At 32.4% G+C, this 22,296-nt stretch overlaps 1 protein-coding gene across 1 annotated transcript in view; it reads right to left on the bottom strand.

Annotated features, from left to right (window-relative positions):
- LOC111700820 (peripheral plasma membrane protein CASK) overlaps positions 1 to 13,231 on the bottom strand; it is a 44,397-nt gene extending 31,166 nt beyond the window's left edge. The window contains exons 1-15 of the mRNA XM_023471874.1: positions 13,217 to 13,231; positions 12,849 to 12,929; positions 12,388 to 12,456; positions 11,915 to 12,054; positions 11,679 to 11,745; positions 11,023 to 11,088; positions 9,908 to 10,007; positions 7,825 to 7,974; positions 5,408 to 5,475; positions 4,392 to 4,457; positions 3,243 to 3,313; positions 2,940 to 3,020; positions 1,317 to 1,391; positions 895 to 944; positions 524 to 556 (exon numbers count right to left, since the gene is read on the bottom strand). Coding sequence (XP_023327642.1) covers positions 524 to 556; positions 895 to 944; positions 1,317 to 1,391; positions 2,940 to 3,020; positions 3,243 to 3,313; positions 4,392 to 4,457; positions 5,408 to 5,475; positions 7,825 to 7,974; positions 9,908 to 10,007; positions 11,023 to 11,088; positions 11,679 to 11,745; positions 11,915 to 12,054; positions 12,388 to 12,456; positions 12,849 to 12,929; positions 13,217 to 13,231 — 1,132 coding nt within the window. The remainder of the gene's footprint in view (positions 1 to 523; positions 557 to 894; positions 945 to 1,316; positions 1,392 to 2,939; positions 3,021 to 3,242; positions 3,314 to 4,391; positions 4,458 to 5,407; positions 5,476 to 7,824; positions 7,975 to 9,907; positions 10,008 to 11,022; positions 11,089 to 11,678; positions 11,746 to 11,914; positions 12,055 to 12,387; positions 12,457 to 12,848; positions 12,930 to 13,216) is intronic.
- Positions 13,232 to 22,296: the final 9,065 nt, after the last annotated feature.

Raw genomic sequence — 22,296 nt, 5'->3', positions numbered from 1 at the left:
TGTTAGTGATTGTTAACGACCAACCTTCGTTAACGATCGTTAACGACAACCCTTCGTTAACGATCGTTAACGACGACCTTTTGTTAACGATCGTTAAAGACGACCCTTCGTTAACGACGACCCTTCGTTAACGATCGTTAACATAATTGTCAATGTTTTTTTTTTCAAAAACGATCGTTTTTTCAAAAACAATCGTATAAAAAACGGTCGCAAATCGTTTGAATAAAAATGATCGTTTTCAAAAAGGATCGCTATTTGTTTTCTAAAAGTTGAAAACGAGTGGATCGTTTTTAAAAACGATCGTTTTTTCCGAAAACGAAACGATCGTTTTGGAAAACGAAACAAAAAACGATCGTTTAACGATCGTTTACAAAAACGATTAACAACCCTAGATACAGTATATATCCAAACTATCCAGTACTAAACTTAAATACAGTTTACATTTATTCTAAACAATACAGTACAAAACCATGATACAATACAGTGTATGTCATCCAAATTGTCCAGTGCTAAACCTAGATACAGTATTTATCATCCAAACTATCCAGTACTAAACCTAGATACAGAATATATCATTCAAATTGTCCAGTACTAAACCTAGATATAGTATATATCATCTAAACTATCCAGTACTAAACTTAGATACAGTAAATATTATCCAAACTGTCCAGTACTGAACCAAGATACAGTTAAAATTGATAAATTAAAATTTTAAATTGTACACCTTACATTTAATGGTGAGAGATGCAACTTGATCTTAAATTTAACTCATTATGTTTTACAAAATCAAAAAAGTTGGATGAATGAACAAATTCTTCGAAATGTTTAATTCAATTTAGAACTCAGAATTTTGGATAAATTTAGAATTTGTTTGGAAAAATTTAGAATTCCTACCAACTGTTGCTGATGTTATCTCATCTTCACTGTTCTCAAGACCATCACAACTAAAAAGATTTAAGGATTAGTGCAATTATGGAATCTAAGAGATTCTTGCCGTTTTAACATTTTCATAAAGAGAGGCATTTAGAGAGAGAAATTATTTCATACAAATGTTAAATTCTAGGATTGACCAAGTTACTATTTCTCTAGCGGTTGCTAGATCAGCGGACAGACTTAAATTAAGTTAACCTTCGTGTTTAACTAAAAACTAACCTCAACAAGTTGGAATTTAATGGTTATATCCGTTCATTTTCAAAATATTCGGTTCGTTTACCAGACAGTATCAGTAAAAAACTAACCTAACAGGATCAGTTTAAAAACTAACCTAACAGGATCAGAATAAAAACTAACCTGACAGGATCAGTATAAAAACTAACCTAACAGGATCAGAATCAAAAAGAGTCCATTTAGGAGAACTTACAGCAGCCAGCACTGCCCCTTTTAGTTTCCGTCTAAATATATTAGTTATTTAGAGAGTTTAAAGGGACAGTAAGCATAATTTCAAGGCACCTTCCATGCAAATATGGGAAAGTCCGATTCACAACGGTACCCTTAAGACATTTATCTGATCAATAATGTAGACGATAATTTCGTTTTTGCTAGCTTTGTAACTTTTAAAGAGAAACCGAATTATGAAAATATCACTTTTTAAAAAAAAATAATGAAAATTTATATCTAACTTATACTTGATCAGACAACCCGTTTCAGAGTACCGTTGTGAATCGGGCAATTCTATCTTTGTATATTAGGTCGCTTGAAATTGTGGTTACAGTCTCTTTATCTTAATTATTCAAACTTTAAAATATCTTTAAAAAAGCAATATTTGTAGAGCGGGAAAATGTTATGTAAACAAGTCAGAGGATAGACATTGTTTTGATACAGAACATTTTACAATTTTAATAAACACCAGACGGACCCATCATCTTGGGATTAGACAAAAAACTAAACCAGTCTTACTGATCAAAGATGTTTTGAGGACTAGAATCATGAAAACTCTTAATAATATCATTCATTATTGAAAGCTGTCCTTCACGAAAAACCCGGGTTTTTTTTAATGAGCATTGCATTTGAAACGGAGTGTTGGATGTTCTCAGGAACATCTTTAGCACATAAGGTCATTCTTATCTTAAAGGGAGTGTTCGCGAAAAATGAAGGGGGGGGTATAGGCTTAATGCGATAAAAAAGCACTTTTGATCGCTACTAATATTACTTCTATCTGTTGTGTCTATAAGGAGAAAATTTTTTAAAAACGACTCACACCGAAAAACGTAGTGTCCATACAAATTCAGAAAGATGAAACATTCAACTCGGAGCGTAAACAAATCAATTTCATTCCAAACAATTCATATTACAAACAATAGCCATCGATTATTTTTCGACGCATTCGTAAACAGTTGATATTTCATAATATTTTGTATTTTTCATGGTCTGAGAGTTACTTTTGAAAACATTTATTCCTGTTTCGAGGATTTTTGATAATGAAGACGACATAAATCCAGCGCCAGCGAAAACTATTAAAAAAAAAATCAAAAATATTATGAAATATTAACTATATAAGAATGCGTCGAAAAATAATTGATGACTACTGTTTGTAATATCTGAATGATTTGTTTGGAATTAAATTGATTTGTTTACGATCTCAGTTGAATGTTGCATCTTTCCGAATTTGTATGGAAACTGCGTTCTTCGTGTGAGTCGTTTTTAACAATTTTCTCCTTATAGACACAACAGATAGAAGTAAGATTAGTAGCGATCAAAAGCGCTTTTTTATCTCATTAAGTCTATACCCCCCCCCCCCATTTCATTTTTCGCAAACACTTCCTTTAAGTTTGCAGATTATGGTAGAATGTGGGATTTAAAATACGTAAACAATACCTTTTCAGTCAAACTAAATATTACATTTCTGAGACTATATTCTCATTTAATGTGTAATATACAGAGAAAATATAACAAATGTAATGATTAGAAAAAATGACATTAAAACAAATAAATATTCTAACCTTGAATTGAATTTTCGGAGTTCGTCCACTCCTTCATGAAGATGAATTTTTGGGGCAAACCTTTCTCGTTCCCGAACCCATCTAATAATATTTATGTTATTTTAATATGCTCATTAGATGGCAATTTCCTTAATTGTCTCTTTATAAAATTCTGCAAGTCAATTTTCAGAGGGCAAGATAAGAATACCTCAGAGTTTTTCCTCAAAAAAGGATTTAAGAGTGTCGTTGTTAAAACGAGTATGGAACTCTTTTAAAGGAGGTCCATTCGAGATAAAGTAAACAGTCCCTTTAAGCGAAATAAACCTGTGATTGAGCGCTTCCTCTACCGTTATTCTTTCCTCTGGTGATACTGTTAACATTTGGCGAACCAAGTCCTAAATAAATAAATATATATATATTAATCTACTTTTTGAAATATTCAGATGTGGAGAAGTACATGCTTTACATTAATACCATAATATGAATAGGAAGTAATTGGAAGAATCGTTTGTGCGGAGAACTGATTGCTAAAAGAGTGTTGAACTAGTTAAAGTTGGTAAAAGTAATAATAATAATAAAGTTAGTAAAATTAGTAAGAGTGGTAAAAGTAATAAAGTTGATGATATTGGTCCCTTTAACGGTATGATAAGAAAAGAAGTTTTAAGTGACCCTCCATGTAAAGATGACAATTTCATTGACTGGCGGGTTGTATTTTTCAAAATTACTTGCGAATTTCCACTACAGGAAAACATGTAGTAATTATCAAAATTAAAAATGGTAAACCTAAAATAAATACAATATCTTCCACATTATTGATCAGATAAAGGTTTCAAGGATATATCTTTGAATCATTTATTGCCATATTTTCAGGGAGGAGAACTGAAAATTACGCGTACGCTCCCTTTAATTCATTTAAAATTAATTTCAAAACAAGCATTGTCCGGAACTCTTTTTTATTTACCCGTGTTAACATTTCAGCAGTTTAATTAAAACAGTTTAGCAGAAGAAAATACAGATTCAATAAATTTGTTGAGCTCAAAAGTTTCAAAGTTTCTAAGTTTGGCCGAACTTGAAGCTAAGAGGAATTCTTAATTTTTCTTCAACTTAGCGCAGAAGTTAATAGTTTATAATCTAATCCTTTCAATCCTAATTAATCGGAAAGGGACCCGGAGCTTTTTTTATGATTGATCTTTGATGACGAGACTGGAAGGGTTAGATTAAAGAACATTGGTTTGGCTTGTCTGCGCGAGGGTTTGTTTGTCAAAACAACTGGAGCGATAGCGCCAAACTTTTTTGCGGGACCTCACATAAAAAGATTTATGTTGTCGTAAAAAATTATACTTTTTAATTTTTTTGAAATCCACCAATAAAAGTAGAAAAATATAAAAAAGGACACGAAATTTTGCTAATTAATCTAAATCATGCTAAAAAAACAAAAACAAATATGAGGGTAAAACAGTGATGAATAAATACCTTTGCATGATCACTGATATATTGCCACCTAGCGGTGTTCAGATAAAGTTTCCCACCACAAACAACCTAAGCAAAATAAAACTTATTATTTATAAAAATCTTAAAAGATATCTAACTCTTGATTTTTCTAGTCTCACAGTTGCTATAAGAAGGTTGCTAGCAGAGAAAGTGTTGAAACCTTTATATTATTTGCCACGTTTATCGCTCATTATCTACTATTCACCCTGACAAATCTATTTTTATCTATTATTTACTTTAACCCTATTCCGACTGGGGATGGGGGGGGGGTAAGGACCCCCCTGTCGTTTTTTGAAGTATTGGTGACTTTTCTAACAAACACATGCCCCTCGCTTTATACTTAATACTTATACTTTGATACTTAATGCCTGAGTCCTCAGGCATACTGCCTGAATGCCTTATCTTACCTAGCTTTACCCGAAAAATCTGTATTAAGACCTAGTTCCGGTCATTGGATTTAGTTCCGGTCATTGGATTTATACTTTTTACAGCTTTTTGGACAGCCTTGAACATAAGGAAGGAGATTGCAAAATTGTTGCGAAGAAATTTTGTATCGATTTTTGCACGGATGCATTTAAAGATAATTTGCACATTTTCAGCTTTCCTTGAATACAAATTAAGTTCTTGAATATTTTGGAAATATTATTGCATATTTAAATTCTCCGTGGTAAGGGCTTCTCAAAAATTTATTATTATCATATTTCGAACACTTTTTGCTTTTAAACATTTTTTGCTTAATAACTTGATATTGCAATAAATATTTGAAATTTCAAATTTTTTTTTGCAGATTATTAAAGTAGAGCCCAAGGACTTTCCAAACATCTATCAAATGTTATAGGGAGTTTACCATGCACGCATAATTTAAAATTTACCCAGCATTGTCTATAATTTACTTCATATAATATATAATTTACCTCATATAATCTATTATTTACCTCGTATAATCTATAATTTACCTCATATAATCTATAATTTACCTCGTATAATCTATAATTTACCTCGTATAATCTATCTTTTGTCCCTAAGAACGGCATAGAACCAGATAATAGGATATGTAATAAAACACCTGAAATAGAAGAACATAATAATTACATTATTATGTTACTATAATTTAAAGCATTATCCGCAAATTAAACTATACACTAGTATAGTACAGTATACAGTATTCAAAGGAATTGAGTCTTTGCCACAAACGCTAATTTTCTAATCACTATAGCTATGGAACTAAAGACCCTAGATATTTCAAACTATGATTTTTGTTTAATCAAATATTCTGAGCTTGAAATATCTAAGGTTTACAACAGCAGGTTCCAAAGATAAAGGGGTTTGAATATTTGAGTTTGTGGCAAGGACTCAACTCCTTTGTAATTATTTAGTTTAAAAATTAACATTTTATCATTTTAGGTTAAAACTAAATATTTTCATTTTAAATAATAGATTTTTAGCGGTAAATTTTCAGGATTGTAGGGTTGGGAAGAAGTATTCGCTAATTAGTGGCTGGTTGGGTTTGGTTTGGTTGGATGCAGGGGAAAACAAGAAAACATGAAGAGGGAAATATTTAACAAAAGAATACTAATGTAGGAATACATTACTACAACCAAATAGAACACAATTGATGAACATATAGAAATTTTACAGTGCGCTACACTGCACATTTTTAGCCAGACAGTATGGTCATCATAATACAGTAAGAACCAACAACTGTGGATATAATAGAAGGGTTTTATTTAAGAATTTAAAGTCATGGCTGAAGTCTAAAAGTCATCTGTCTATTCCAGAGTTTTCTGTTTCTAACTATATGACATGACTAAAGAAGAATCCTTAGGGATTTTAAGCGTTAAAGTAAACAAAAAACTATTTTTAAAGTGATTGTAAAAACGTATTTGATTGGATTTTTTTTGTAAGAAAAAAACACACGGAAAAGTTTAGGTCCAAAAAATATCCTGATTTAAATTTGTTTAATGAAACAGATTTGTGTTTTTATATAAAAATACAAAGACAATTGAGAATATCTGAGAAATAATTTGAATTACCGCATTTTTTCATTTGGTTTGTTTACTTTCTCTTTTTTTCTATTTCTTGATGTAAAGGAATTGAGTCTTTGCAACAATCTCAAATATTTGAATCCATATATATTTGCAACCGGATGGTTTGAAGCTTTGATGTTTCAAAATAAGATTATACAATGTAAAAGAATTAATAGTTTGAAAAAGCTAAGGTCTACGACATTGGGTACTAAAGATATTGGAATTAGAAAATCAGGGTTTGTGGCAAAGACTCAATTCCTTTACACAATTATGTATAGATCCAAAAAAGGAAACTCGTCGCCGAATTTAAAGAATTTGAGCGGCGGTTTAAATTTAAGCCGCGGTTTAAATATGGTTGGTTCCACTTAAAATTGTATCAAATGTTTCAAGATTTAAGCTGGCGCTTAATTTAAACCGGGTTTTGGCGGATTTAAACCGCGGCTCAAATTCTTTAAATTCCATCTCGGAAGTTTTGTTAAATAATACTCTTTAAAATTTCCGACTATAAGCAGAATTAATTGTTTTTACTTATTTATAAATTCCTTTCTCTCTCTGTAGATCTTATTTTCGCATCACAACCTTATAAGAGGAAGAGAGAAAGAGGGGAATGCAGAGTCAACTAATTATTTAACTAAATTAATGTTAGACAAAGTATACCGTGGCATGAATATTATACATATTAACATATCTACAATAATGAATTACATTCATACAAATAATATAACGGGTGTATGAATATATATATATATGTATATATAGTGTTATGCTTGGAGCGGGGTTAAGTAAAATAATGATTTATAAAAATGTATAAAAATATGGTATGTTGCAGAGGAATTCATAAAAACAATCTGGAATAAACTAGCCATCTACTGGTTTCCTCTACACTAACCTGTAGACCAGACATCAACTGGTTTCCTCTACGTACACTAACCTGTAGACCAGACGTCTACTGGTTTCCTCTTCACTAACCGGTAGACCAGACATCTACTGGTTTCCTCTACACTAACCTGTAGACCAGACATCTACTGGTTTCCTCTACACTAACCTGTAGACCAGACATCTACTGGTTTCCTCTACACTAACCTGTAGACCAGACATCTACTGGTTTCCTCTAAACTAACCTGTAGACCAGACATCTACTGGTTTCCTCTAAACTAACCTGTAGACCAGACATCTACTTGTTTCCTCTACACTAACCTGTAGACTAGACATCTACTGTTTTCCTCTACACTAACCTGTAAACCAGACATCTACTGGTCTCCTCTTCACTAACCTGTAGACCAGACATCTACTGGTTTTTCTCTACACTAACCTGTAGACCAGACATTTACTGGTTTCCTCTCCACTAACCTGTAGACCAGACATCTACTGGTTTTCTCTACACTAACCTGTAGACCAGACATCTACTGGTTTCCCATAAGCTTTTCTCATAACAACTTCAGGACTCATAAAGTGCGGAGTACCAATCCTTCCTCCGTTTACGCTCTGCTGACTCTGTTCTCCTCTACTTGGTAACTGTATTGCTACTCCGAACCCACCTAAAAGTCATCATTTGACATGAATATTTAAAGATATTTAGAATTTTGTGACGAAAACAATACGTCATTAACGAGATGCAAAAAAATTATTAAAAGAAAATTTGTTATGCAAAGTTCATAAAATGTTCAAAGAAACTGATTTCTTGTAATCTTAAATCTTCTAATCTGATGATGTAAACCTTCAAGATTTAAAGAAAATGTTAAACCATGAGATTTTTTTTTTTACTTCAGGGACTCCTGTACTACTCATTAGTCATTATTTTGCTTTGAATGTTAGATATTTTAAAAGTTTTGAAAAATGAAAAACTTTAGAATTTTTCAGATTTGTTCCTGGACTTTGGAAAGTAATTGAAAGTTTACTTGAAAGTTTTCTACTTCCAAATATAAACCTTGTTGGGTATATTTCTACCCAGAGGCCGAATTTAAAGAATTTGAGCAGCGGCTTAAATTTAAGCCGCGGCTCAAATATGGTTGATTTCACATAAAATTGTATTCAATGTTTCAAGATTTAAGTCAGCGCTCAATTGAAACCGGTTTTTGGCGGATTTATGACGCGGCTCAAATTCATTAAATTCAGAGATAGACTTCTCTTCATGCTACGGAGGAAAAAAAATATAAAACTTCATATTTCTATTTAATTCGGAAAGAATTATTTTCCTGCATTTTACTCACAATTCCATAATTTCCAGATCGAGACAAAATGTTATAAATGGAATTCTCTCAGATCAATATTTATATTTGGTTGTATACTGAACACTATAGTACATCTTAGGTTTCCATGATTTTTTATTGTGTATTCAGATAAATTTATTCTATTTTAAGGTCCGATGAGACAAATATTATGTTAAAGAATTCTAAAAAAGCTTAAAGCAAAAAAGTTTATAAAAATGCAAGTCTAGAATTTGTTGATTTTCCTGTTTAAGAAAACGATCGGAAAGCAATTAATGTGTGTGCTTGTCAACTGGTAAAAACTAGTTTTAAAAAGAAATTTGAAAATACCAGTCTTAATTTTTTTTCATTTTTAAAGGATATGATATGATAAAGTATCAAATATCCTGCATGGAATATGCAAATTTTATTATTGCTACTGTTTTCTATTCTAAAATGCAGAAATCACAACAAAAAGTTAAAATCCTTCCATGAAAGAAGGGCGGAAAGCACCCTGGAAAATGTGGAATAAATGTCGTCTTCGATCTTTCTTTTGAAGTTTCTAATTGTTGCAACGGATACATTTCTTAAAATGTTCAAAAGCCAGCACTTTTGTGTTGTACGAGGTATGTTCAATAAGTTTTGCGAATTTTTTTTTAAAGTACTTCTAGACCCCTGCAAAATATCCTGAATTGGTAAGGTAGTTTTTCATGGTCTTTGGAAAAGATATTAATTGGTTTGCTGAAACGTAGATTACAACTATAAAAACCCTTAAGCCCTCCTTTGACTTTTAAATTTATCCAACCTCTATAGCACGTATAAATGGATAATGTTTGAGTATATAGATACAATATTTAGGATGTGAGAAAGCTAATTGCGTCCAACATATTATCTGATCGACATTAGCTGGTCAGAAAATTGAATCGGTAAAAATATCAGAAATATCTGATCAGAAAAGTTTGAGATGTCTAGAAGTACCTTAAAAAATTCGCAAAACTTATTGAAGATCCCTCATATGGATGAATCTCCATCTTATGCATACCTTCGGATTAATTTGATTCCTCTTCGATTAAGTGAGGGATCAAGCATTGATCCTCAAAAGTACCAACGTTGGATATTGAGATCAAGCGTGAAAGATTAACAAAAGTTCCGAGCTCAGAGCACATTTTTAGAAATAATTGAGTTGCAAATTACAAAACATAAGCGATATTTCATAATAAAAAGAAAAAGACGACACGAATTATATTTTTTCTAATTCCCTCTGTACTTAGTGAAGCACAATTACCTAGTTTAACAGGGGCACTATTCTCTTTACTTGCAAGCAAAACACAGTGAGGTTTTATATCTCGATGAATGATGTCGTTATCATGACAATATTTCAGAGCCTAAACATACAATATGTCAGAGCCTAAACATACAATATTTCAGAGCCTAAACATACAATATTTCAGTCCTAAACATACAATATTTCAGAGCCTAAACATACAATATTTCAGTCCTAAACATACAATATTTCAGTCCTAAACATAACAATATTTCAGAGTCTAACTAAACATACAATATTTCAGTCCTAAACATACAATATTTCAGTCCTAAATACACTATTTCTTACTGGGAGAAGAAGAGAGGAGAGATTACTTTGAGATGATTATTTATTAATATTCCGCTCTTGTTGACAAAAGTTATACATAAACCCTTCACCTCCCCTTTCTGAAGGAATGATTGAAGTTGAGGGGGGAAGGGGAAGAGGGAGGGGGGTATCAATACATCTTGAGATCAACTTGAATCTTTTTCTTGATCGAACCTCGATTACAATTTTTCTTTAAGTTCTAAAATGAACATTTTTCATGTATCACTCAAAATTCGTCAAAACTAAAACCAGGGATCTTATATACAACAATATTTATTACAGTTAACACAACATAAAAATAGCAAATACGATAAATATACTTTTAATGGAAGAAAATGGACTTTTAGGTAGGAGTATAGAGGACGTGAGTCAGACTCTAATAAAACGCATAGATAACTTCCAGTATATATATTTCTTATAACTTATTACTAGAGGGTTCAGAACTAGAGTCAATATCGATATCGCACGTGTAGACTGTAGAGATCATATCAGTGCTAATGCCCCGTATCCGTTCTATCTCATTCTGTTGAATCTTGTGGAACTAGTTTAACGCGGCCAGGCATCGTCTTCCACAGGAGTCCATTAACTTTCAACCAGGACCTCTAGGATACAATCTAACTGTAACTGTAGAGCATGCTTGAGGCAAATCCTTTCCAACATCTTGTTTGCAAGAAGAACCATAATGATTAAAGTTAAAGATATAAATGCAATTTTCAAATATAAAGTATATTCCTCCCCTCCCTTGATATCCTTGATATCAGTTCCCTTACCTGTAGGATTTGTCTAATGTAATGGCTTGCCACTGCTTCACTATAAACGAACCCAGCAGTTGCTCTCTGAAAATTAGACAATGTTTAGTCATTCAAATAGAAAATATGTTTAATACTTTTTTTAAAGTCAGTTAAGTCAGATCTATGTTTATACGCACTGCAATACATCAGATTTTCATTTGTATTCGCTGCAATAAATCAAATTTTCATTTATATGCGCTGCAATACATCAGATTTACATTTATTTGTATCCCCTAAATTTTAAATCCGATCAACATTTGCACCCTTCTAATACATTATATCTATATTTTTATCCCCTCTAATACATTAGATCTACATTTGTATCCCCTCCAATACATTAGATCTACATTTGTATCCCCTCCAATACATTAGATCTACATTTTTTATCCCCTCCAATACATTAGATATACATTTGTAACCTCTCCAATACATCAGATCTACATTTGTATCCCATCAAATACATTAGATCTACATTTGTATCCCCTCTGATACATTGGATCTACATTTGTATCCCCTTTGATACATTAGATCTACATTTGTATCCCCTCCAATACATTAGGTATACATTTTTATCCCCTCATATTCTTATTATCGTATACATTCTTTTTATTCCTACAATCGCTAAACAGTTATACCTTGACTATCTCGAAGCAAAGGTCTGAACCGGACATATACTCGAACACCATGTAGAGCATTCCTTCGCTAAAACATGGACATATTAATTCCTGTGTAACGTTGAAATTACGAATATACAATTCCAAAAAAATAAATTCAAACAATTCTCTTCTAAAGTTCAAGTTCGAACAGACATCATTCCAATTTTGGAAATTTTTTATTTTTTCTTAAACCATAGACCCCCCCGGCCCATTACCTTGAATAAGTTTCTAGTAGTTCTACAATATGTGGATGTTTCAGCATATGACATATTGTTGCTTCTCTCTTCAGATCATCAAGAGATAGACCGGGACTAGAGGTAAACTTGGCAACATCTACAATCTTTACAGCAAACTCCTAGATAGATAGATAGATAGATAGATAGATAGATAGATAGATAGATAGATAGATAGATAGATAGATAGATAGATAGATAGATAGAATAAAAAAGAGGGAGCTTTTCCACGGAGAGCAATAGCCTCCCCCTCCCTTTCAGGGGTTCAATGAGGAATAGCCCCCATACCATCCCCTTTTACAGATTATTACAGGAGACATTAGTTCCAAAACTAACACTTGGCCCATTTCTAACACTTTGTGTTAGAAATGGGAGAGATAGGTCAAGTGTTAGTTTTGGAACTAATATCCCCTGTATTAAAGGCATCCATGATACAATTAATATAAATCAAGTACCTGTGCTGTATGCCTGTGAACGCATCTTCTCACAACGCTAAAAGGTCCTTTCCCTATTATCTCATGAACCTAGAAATATTTGAAAATTATTTAAAACCTAATCGACATTTTTGTATTAAATGTTATGTCTGTTTACAGGATCATGTTCTCCGTCCAGCTACAATACAATTATAGCATAACATTGCAACTTTAAAGGGACTAAGCGTAATTTCAAGTGATCTTCCATTTAAAGAGGACCATCCCCGATTCACAACGGTACCCTTTAAAACTTTGACTGATGAAGGATATCAGACATATTTATTTTAATCTACTGAAACCATTATGATTGTTCACTTACTTTTTAAAAGTGGTAAAAAATAAAAATTTTCTTTCGAATGTTTTAAATGCCTGGGTATCTGAGGAATTTGGAAAATCTGTGGAATTGCCAAAATGCCAAGGAATTTGGGTTATTCCCAAAATACCTTGGAATCTGGGGAAATCCTCAAATATCTTGGAGAATCTGAGGATGGTTTATTTTCAACTAAGGGAAATTTCTCAACTGCCTAGCAATTTTGGGAAATTTCCCAAATACACAGACATTTGGTGAATCTGGATAATTCCCCAAAAAGCCTGGGAATCTGGTGAATTCACCTGATGCCTATGAATCAGGAGAATTCTTTAAATATCTGGGAATCTGGGAAATTCACCAAATTTCTGGGAATAAGGGCAGTTCCCCAAATTCCTATTTTCTTTAAAGTATAATTTCTGTCGAGTCAAGCACAGTGTTAAAGAAAAACTCAAGCGGGTTCCGGTTTGTTTGAAGAAAAGAAAACTTTCTACTCGACTTGACTTGACTACTCGGCATTGTCCTTTTTGCATGTAGGGCCACTTGAAATTACGTCACAGTCCCTTCGAATTATCCAAAGAGCAAGCTGAAAAGAAAGCGAAGCATTGTGAATTTATAGCACAGCACAGCATAAATTTCTGATCGAGAATTAAATAATGTGTAAAGCGGTAATGATTGAAAATTTAATTTCTAATGGAATTCATGTTTGATTTCAATTTCAGATCTGATCTAACATTAATCAAAATAAAATTCAAAAATTTTTCATTTCAACTTGGAGAATTTAAAATCTTTTTTAAAAGATGCATATTGTAAGACAAAACTTTGCTTCATTGAGAAATTACTAAATTAAGTTTGGGCGTCCCAAAATCTGTTATTTCAAATTTGATTGGGATAGCAAATAAATCTGCACTTGTAAAATAAATTATATAATATAGAGATATGCTTTGCAAGTTAAATACGTATACATATATAGATTATGTTACTGACCAATAAAATAATCTTTTTTTAAATGTTTTTATTTTTAGTTCAATTCAAAAATAATATAATTTAGTTTTTTTTTTCCCAACAAATGAACCAAATAATTTGCGTATCATGAAGATATAGAGATAACTTGATATAAAACTATTTCTACTTCAGCCCTTTTTCCCAGTTTTCTATCATAAGGTATTTTTTCATATTAACTTTCATTTTGAACTAAAGAACAGAATTCGAAAAAAACTAGCTGAAGGGCCCGGCGTTGCCCGTGGATTTTTTTTATAAAATAAAAAAATATTTTCAAAAAAATTTGAAATTTTTTTTACTTTTTTAGCCTATTTCACCCCCTCGGCCACCCAATCGGTCAAGCCGTTTGGCCGGCTATAAATAAATAAATAAATAAAAGATCAACCATCATTCCGTGGAAATCAAGGCCGAGACCCCATCAAAAATAACCACCAAAGGATGGAAATTAATTAATAATAATAATAATAATAATAATTATAATAATCATAATATACCTGGCGACTTGAACAAGAGTTGCGACACAGTCCGTGTCGCTGTCTACACAGCAGTCCCACGGTCCTGTGTTCTCCTGAAAACATAAATATAGGTAGTAAAAACATTTATATGATTTTTTTGAACACAATAACAGTAGTATTCTAGATTTTTGAAAAATTAGTCAAGAGTGTATTTTTTATCTAACTCCGAAGGTGCTTTTTAGCATTCTTTCTTTTCTTTCTGTAAGTTAAAAGAAGATAATGATGCTTTCAACATTTTTTATTTCAATTCAGGTTAAAGCAATTTCAAATTTATATGTAATGTTTCCTAAAAACAATATGATTGGTGACATTTAAAATACCACAATCTAAAGCTTAAACCCTGTACAAAATATAAACATATAAAGGAATTGAGTCTTTGCCACAAACTCATTCATACATCTTTGCAACCTGATGGTGTAAACTTTTGATATTTCCAGCTTAGTTACAAACATATATCGATTAGAAAATCAGAGTTTGAAGCAAAGACTTATAATTTCCTTTGGATCTGGTTTCAGTTGTCTTGAAATCTGTTCTCTTGTGAATAATACTGTTTAATTGTTAGATTAAATAGATTAAAAGTTTTCTTGTAAGTTTATTAAACGGTAGATTTGAGCCTTTCATTTAGTTTATCTGCAATTCAATTCAGAGAATGGAGTGAGTTTCGTTTTCTTTTTTTTTCTTGAAAATCATTCTCAAAATACAGGTTAATAATGCAATGAAGCTGTTTAGCTGGACATTTTCTACGAACTGTTAAACTTTTTTGGAATTCATTTTACAAAAAATCAATGTACAATTGTTTTGATTTCAACTATGTTGCTGAATGAATTGTAAATAAAATAAAGCCCGTGGCATTTTGTAATTTCCCGAACTTTTAACCTTTAATTGTGAGATTTAAAGATTTTAGAATTCTGACATTTAATTAAAAAAAAAACTTTGGAGGTTTTTATAAAAAAAATTTGATTACTTTTTTAGAAAAGCGCAATTTTTATTTTTTCTAACCTGGACATACAGACTGATTTTGTTTTAATGTAACAGATACGTTGTCTTCCACTTTTCATACAAAAATATGAATCTGTGGATCAGCTGTTCAAGAAAATGTTTTTTTGCTCTAAACTAGGGAATAATTGGTTTATGCTCTTCTGAATATTTTAAAGATTCTGTATTTGGTGATGTATTCCTGTTTTATTTTTTCATCTATACATTTAGGAATCATTTAGTAAAATAGGATCTATTTATTTATTGATTGTATCAATTATTCTGTAAATACATTCTTTAGATTTCTTTATTCTGTCTTGAACAGTTTAGACCCAAATAGCAGGTCAGGACTGTATAGTTTAGACAAGCGGTTAACAGTTTAGACAAGGGTTGCATATTTTAGACATGCTGTGCATAGTTTAGAAAGGACTGTATAGTTTAGACATAAACTGTATAGTTTAGACAAGGACTGCATAGTTTAGAAAAGGGGTGGATAGTTTAGAAAAGGGCTGATGGTTTAGACAAGGGCTGGATAGTTTAGACTAAGGCTGGATAGTTTAAACAAGTGGTGGATAGTTTAGACAAGGGCTGGAAAGTTTAGACAAGTGCTGGATAGTTTAGACAAGGGCTGGATAATTTAGATTAGGGTTGGATACTTTAGACAAGGGCTGGATAGTTTAAACAAGCGGTGGATAGTTTAGACAAGGGCTGGATAGTTTAGACAAGGGCTGGATAGTTTAGACAAGGGCTGGCTAGTTTAGACAAGGGCTGGATAGTTTAGACACGGACTGGATAGTTTAGACAAGGGCTGGATAGTTTAGACAAGGGCTGGATAGTTTAGACAAGAGCTGGATAGTTTAGACACGGACTGGATAGTTTAGAAAAGGGCTGGATAGTTTAGACACGGACTGGATAGTTTAGACAAGGGCTGGATAGTTTAGGCAAGGGCTAAACTTCTTCTACAGCTGATTTCCTTAAGCTTGACTAACTGTAGAAACAATACAGCAAGGTATGTAGATTGCTACATATTTAATATTCAACGCCATTCTCTCATTTTAAACTTATCTGAAAATTCACTAAATTGTATTTTTATATCGTCTTCGTTCAATATCATTTAATAATATTTTGTTATTTTCATTTTTACTTCAAACTAATTTATTGTAAACTTATATATTCCTCTTAGTACATGAATTAAATTAAAAATAGATCAAAAAAGTCTAAAATAAAAATCATTTGAAAATATACAGTGAGAACCAGAAAACTGTGGAATAGGAAGACGACATTATAACAATACTTAAGTGTATTTGATGTTGTTACAAAGCAAATTGTTTCACTAGTAACACATGTAATTACTCATTAAGTTAAATGGGTCTGTTTACACTGCAAAAGTGATGTGTGTCATGTTCATTGGACTATCTAACGTCATGACTTGAGTCTTAAAGTCATCTTTTCTTTCTGGCTCTCACTGTAGTTACAATATTCAAGATTAAAAACATAAAAACAGTTGTCACTAGAGAGAAAAAGGGAATTTATAGGGTTAACATTGCAAGCAAAATTGGTTTAATTTGCAATATTGTAGAAAAGAACCGTATAGTATTCAGTAATTCGTAGTTTTATTCTGTTTAACCTACTACAATATAATTAAGTTTCAGATATTTTGACTGTAAGCTTTTGCAATGAATTCCAAGGTTCTAAAATAGCTAATTATAAGATGGATACATTCAATTCCTTCATTGTTATTAATGGTTAATTACAGTACGGTTAGAAATGTGTATGGTTATCTATGTACAATATCTAAACTGTTGCAAACATGGTACAGAGTGTGTTTGTTATGTACAATCACTGTTACAGTGTCTGCTTATACAGACTGTAAAAATGTGTACAGTGGACATTGTAGAGTGTACAGGTTTTCTCATAGTGTACTGTATCTGCTTGTGTACAATGTACAGTGTGAATAGTTATGTACAGTATAAAGGTTGTAAGAGGGTGTGGTGTCTAAACACAGCTGGTTACTGTCTCAGGTATAGAGGAGGACTGTACTCACATATTGATTTTCATCCTCCAGCCTCCAGTTCTAGCTATATATCTAACTATCTAACCAGTTTTAGCTATATATCTAAGTATCTTAACTATCTTACCAGTTATAGCTATCTATCTAACTATCTAACCAGTTCTTGCTATCTATCTAACCAGTTATAGCTATCTATCTAACTATCTTACCAGTTATAACTATCTATCTAACTATATAACCAGTACTTACTATCTATCTAACTATCTTACCAGTTATAGATATATATCTAAATATATAACCAATTCTATCTATCTATCTATCTATCTATATATCTATCTATCTACCACTTATAGCTATCTATCTAACTATCTAACCAGTTATAGCTCTCAATCTATCTATCGAACCAATTCTAGCTATCTATCTAACTATCTATTAAGTTCTAGCTATCTATCAACTGTCTCAACAATTCTAGCTATCTATCTAACAAGTTCTGGCTATCTATCTATCTGTTTCGCGACCAGATCTGGTCTCGATCTATTCGTGAGTAGCCCCTGGATGCTCTCTCCTAGTTTCTGATGGTATCCCGTATAAGATGTTTTTCAAATTCAATTGGCTTTACCACATGTTAGCCACCCTGAATAATAAAGTGAATGTTCTACACAAGAAAGGACCGACTAATGACCCAGGAAACTTTCGCATGATCTCTCTTACATCTTCCATTGCGAAAACTTACCATCTCCTCCTTGCAAAAAGACTGACCAAGCTTTTAACAGTGAATAATTATATTAATGAGAAAGTACAGAAGGCCTTAAAGAGATTAGAAGCCAAGCAAAGACAAATAAGAAAATGGTCCATGTAACATTTTTCGATTTAGAAGATTCATTTGGATCAGTGCCATACCCTATCATCAAACATACCCTCAAAAGATTAAAGGTTCCTGCAGAAATTCAGCTTTATATCAACACCCTATATCATAATCAACTTTCTAATGTATTTATGGACAACTTCTCTACTGATGGGTTTCCCTTTAACAGAGGAGTATTTCAAAGTGACCCGCTTTAGTCCCATCATATTTCAAGGTGACCCGCTTTATTCCCATCATATTTCAAGGTGACCCGCTTTATTCCCATCATATTTCAAGGTGACCCGCTTAGTCCCATCATATTTCAAGGTGACCCGCTTTAGTCCCATCACATCATATTTCAAGGTGACCCGCTTAGTCCCATCATATTTCTGATAGTTTTCAATCCAATCATTAAATTTCTACAGAGTAAGAATAATTATGGATTTAATCTGAATGGAGAGAAAATTATTACTCTGTCCTCTGCTGACGTTTTTTTCCTGATAACAACATATTTGAGAAACCATCAAAAAATTCAAAATAAAATAAAATCCAAGATCAGATCAGGTGTACCTAGCAGAATAAATTTTACAATTGGTGAAACTGAAATTCCGAAGAGCAGAAATTCCATGGCGAACTTCTATTTCCTACTGGTAAACTTAGTGATGCGTTCGATTACATCAAGAGTGAATTTTAACCAAAACTCATAAATATGAATGCACTTCTTATTGGGGATGAATATAAAGTCTGGATCTACAAACATTATTTCATTCCTTCTATTTGATTTCTGTTTACAGTTCATACGATATCACAAGGAACAAATACAATACTATTCCATCTATACAACGTACACTTTAATATTAATGTTATGTTTATAAAACAATTCTATTTAATATAAGAAACCAACATAACCCTCATATATGGCAAAGATAATCTACCTAGGAAGTAACCAGAGGGTTATGATGCGTTCGGGGTGGGACAAGGACTGAACCAAGGATTTAATGCTAGGAAAGTTATTTCAAAGGTGTACGCATCTTTTGTACTGCAGGGTACTGTCACTGGGCGGTAATGTAAACACAAGACGGATGTTGAACCCTGACATGGGATTCATCTTTCACATAAAAAGCAATGCAATATTCTGGTCATAGGAAACTATTAAGTGAATTATCAAAATTATCAAAATTTAATGCTTTTAACCTCCTCGCATACTAAACGAACACTGATGGATCTATTCTTGTTTACAAATTTTGCCCAGAGAGAACTGGTTTCAATATATACTCAGAGTATACGCAACTGTAATTAACTTTCCTTGCATTACAACCTTGGACTGAACTATCAAATCTGGGTGACAACATAAAAAAATCGTCTTTCTTTTATGTATCATTCTTACATGTATACAAAACACCCCCTCTTCAAAAAAGTGGGATTCTTCTATTTACTTCTAAAGACCCCCCCCCCCCCTCCCTCTGGTTGTCTTGTTGTCTTTATTCAGTTATTCAGTTTTTGAATCTGAAAATGTCAAATATTTCTTAACTCGGTTCTTTGGTGTAAAAACAATAAAAACCATTCTTCCTGAACAAGTTCAGACAAAAACTTATAAAATCAATCTAAACAGACAAAAGTGAAAAACTTATTAAATAATAATTAATAAATATAATTTATAATCTTTAAATCTAATCCTTTTCAGTTAGTGGACAACTAAAACGTAATTATTAAATTTCATTTTCGTGTATTTATAAATTAAAAATCATTTAAAGATTGTAAAGTAATGAATTGATTTTTTAAAAAATAATTTTTCATTAAAAAAAAAATAAAATTTGTTATTGAATTGGCTTAATTTACATTTTTTCAACAGTTTAAATTCCAGTGTAAAAATACTTTTAAAAATTTTACTAAAAATTATTAGGGAATTCATATACGAATTAAGGTTATATAATCTCTTGAACTTTTTATAGTTTTTAAAACTGTAATAGACCCAGCCAGCCAACCAGAAAACCAACGATGAAACAAGCTTACCAATAAAAAAACTACCAACCATTCGACTTGTCAACCAACCACCTAGTCGACCAGCCAACCAACCAACCAGTCTACCATTTAACCAACCAATCAGCCAATCAGCAAACCAACCAATCAGCCAAGTAACCAAGTACTTAACTACAGAAACCAGCCAACCGATTATCCAAATTATCAATCAACCAACCAACTAACCAAACGAACAAACACACAGTTAACCAACTACCTAACAGATTTCTTACAAATGTATATAATCAACACCCATGACATAATTAGTAAATTGGTATTACACAATTAAAAATCTAAATGATAACGAATAAACTTTTTGTTGGATAGGTTGAATTATCTAATATCTATGCCTGGAAAGCATTATTTCCATACTAAAGTGCTTATTAATCTATGTTGCAAACGTATAATTTTCAATTGATGTATAATTAAGAATAGCTTTGTATCTAATTTTCCGGATATGTAGAGGATGAAATTATTGAATATAAGAAAATGTACATCCTGTTAGTGGGCCTTCCCACACCTCTACCAATATTTCGAGGGTTTGTAGCAATCGACGTTTTTATCATCGACGTTTTGTTATTCGACATTTTTATAATCGACGTGTTGTACCCACTCCACTTACTCTGAGCTGAAAACTCGAGTATTGTGAACATCGAGCTCAATACTTAATCTCGATATTTTGTTTTAATCTGCAGATTAATTTAATCTTTATTCGATATCCCGCATGGTAATTTTGCCCAGACAGGAGTTGAAGAGAGCTTTGATGACTGGAGGAATAACTAAAATGAAGATGTAAAACAAAATATTTTTAATCCTTAATTTAAAAGTTCCCACAATAAATATCGAGATCGTGCGATTGGGATTATCAGTATCCAATACAAAAGTTCCCAACTCTGGATCTTTCCCTCGAATGTCTTGTTCTGAGATACAATACAAACCATCATTATCCATACCATGATTACTCATTTCAACATATTAGTAATTTTGTAAAACTTAAATAATCGGTAAAAAGTTTTCATTTCAAAAGATATTGTTAAATTCATACTATCACTTCAAGTTTTAACTAATAATTTCACGATAATATCGCGAAAGCAGACTTGTTGAAGCGACTTGTTGTGTCTCAGCGTTTGTTTAACTGCTGCGTGTGTAGACTGATTACAGGTGCTCAGCTTCAGCTTCCGGTCTGAACTGCGTTAAGCTCTCCAAACCTACAAGCCTACACTTCTACGGCTTGACTAGGGATGTTCAAAACTTTCAAAATTTTCTTTTTAAACTGATCACATCGTTGTATTATTCTTAATTCTACTTTATGTTTATTAATACTTAATAATATTTTAATTAGAGGAGGGGGAGAGTATAAAGAAATATTTTAAACCTTCTTCCCCCTCCTCAAACCCACCATGGTGTATACAGTGGGGGTGGGGGAGGGGTTCAGTCCCTACGCTAACTAAAGAGAGATACAATTTTCAAGTTCTGAACTTCTGTCCCACTCTAGTTTTCCGATTAAAATATGAATGTGTTCAAATAGTTAAACAGCTATAAGACTTTTTTCAACAAAATTGCCTTGCTTACAACTTTAGCATATTTGATCCTTTAATTAAAAATAATTAAAATTGTTGAGAGATATTTTGAACGAAACTATTTTGGTAGGTCGGGCGGATGTCCCCAACCCTTTATCCGGTGTGTAATAGAGTTTTCTATAATTAAAAATCCTGGATCAACGAAGACGACATTCAAGTTTATGTTCCATTGTAAGTCCTACAATTCAAATCAAGGTTGTAAACTATAATCATGCTACTGTTAGAATTATTCTCTGGGCTTCCGAAAATAAAAGAAAAAATGATAGTGTTAATTTCGTACATTTGTCTCTGAAGTCTCATCTTTTGTGGGTCCCACTGCAGTTTATTGACCGGAATATCGTGGATAGTGTTGTTTATGCTAAACTTATTTTTTGCACCCGACACTAGGGTTATATAGTGAACAGTGACGTCATAAACTCATAGTTTTGAAGCTGCTCACTTCCCTGTATCCCCGCCCAGGCGTATTCCCTGTATCAGTCACAGTATTCCCTTTATCCCTGAATTCCCGGTATCTCTGCATTCACGTTGTCTCTGCATTCCCAGCATCCCTGCACTCTCTGCATTCCCTGTAATTCTGCATTCCTTGCATTCCCAGGATCCATACATTTCCAGTATCTCTGCACTTCCTGTATCCCTGT

The sequence above is a fragment of the Eurytemora carolleeae genome, unplaced genomic scaffold (assembly GCF_000591075.1).
Source record: "Eurytemora carolleeae unplaced genomic scaffold, Eaff_2.0 scaffold81, whole genome shotgun sequence".
Lineage (NCBI taxonomy): Eukaryota > Metazoa > Arthropoda > Copepoda > Calanoida > Temoridae > Eurytemora > Eurytemora carolleeae.
Note: the sequence above shows the minus strand (reverse complement) of the source record. Positions and strands in the feature narration are given on the sequence as shown.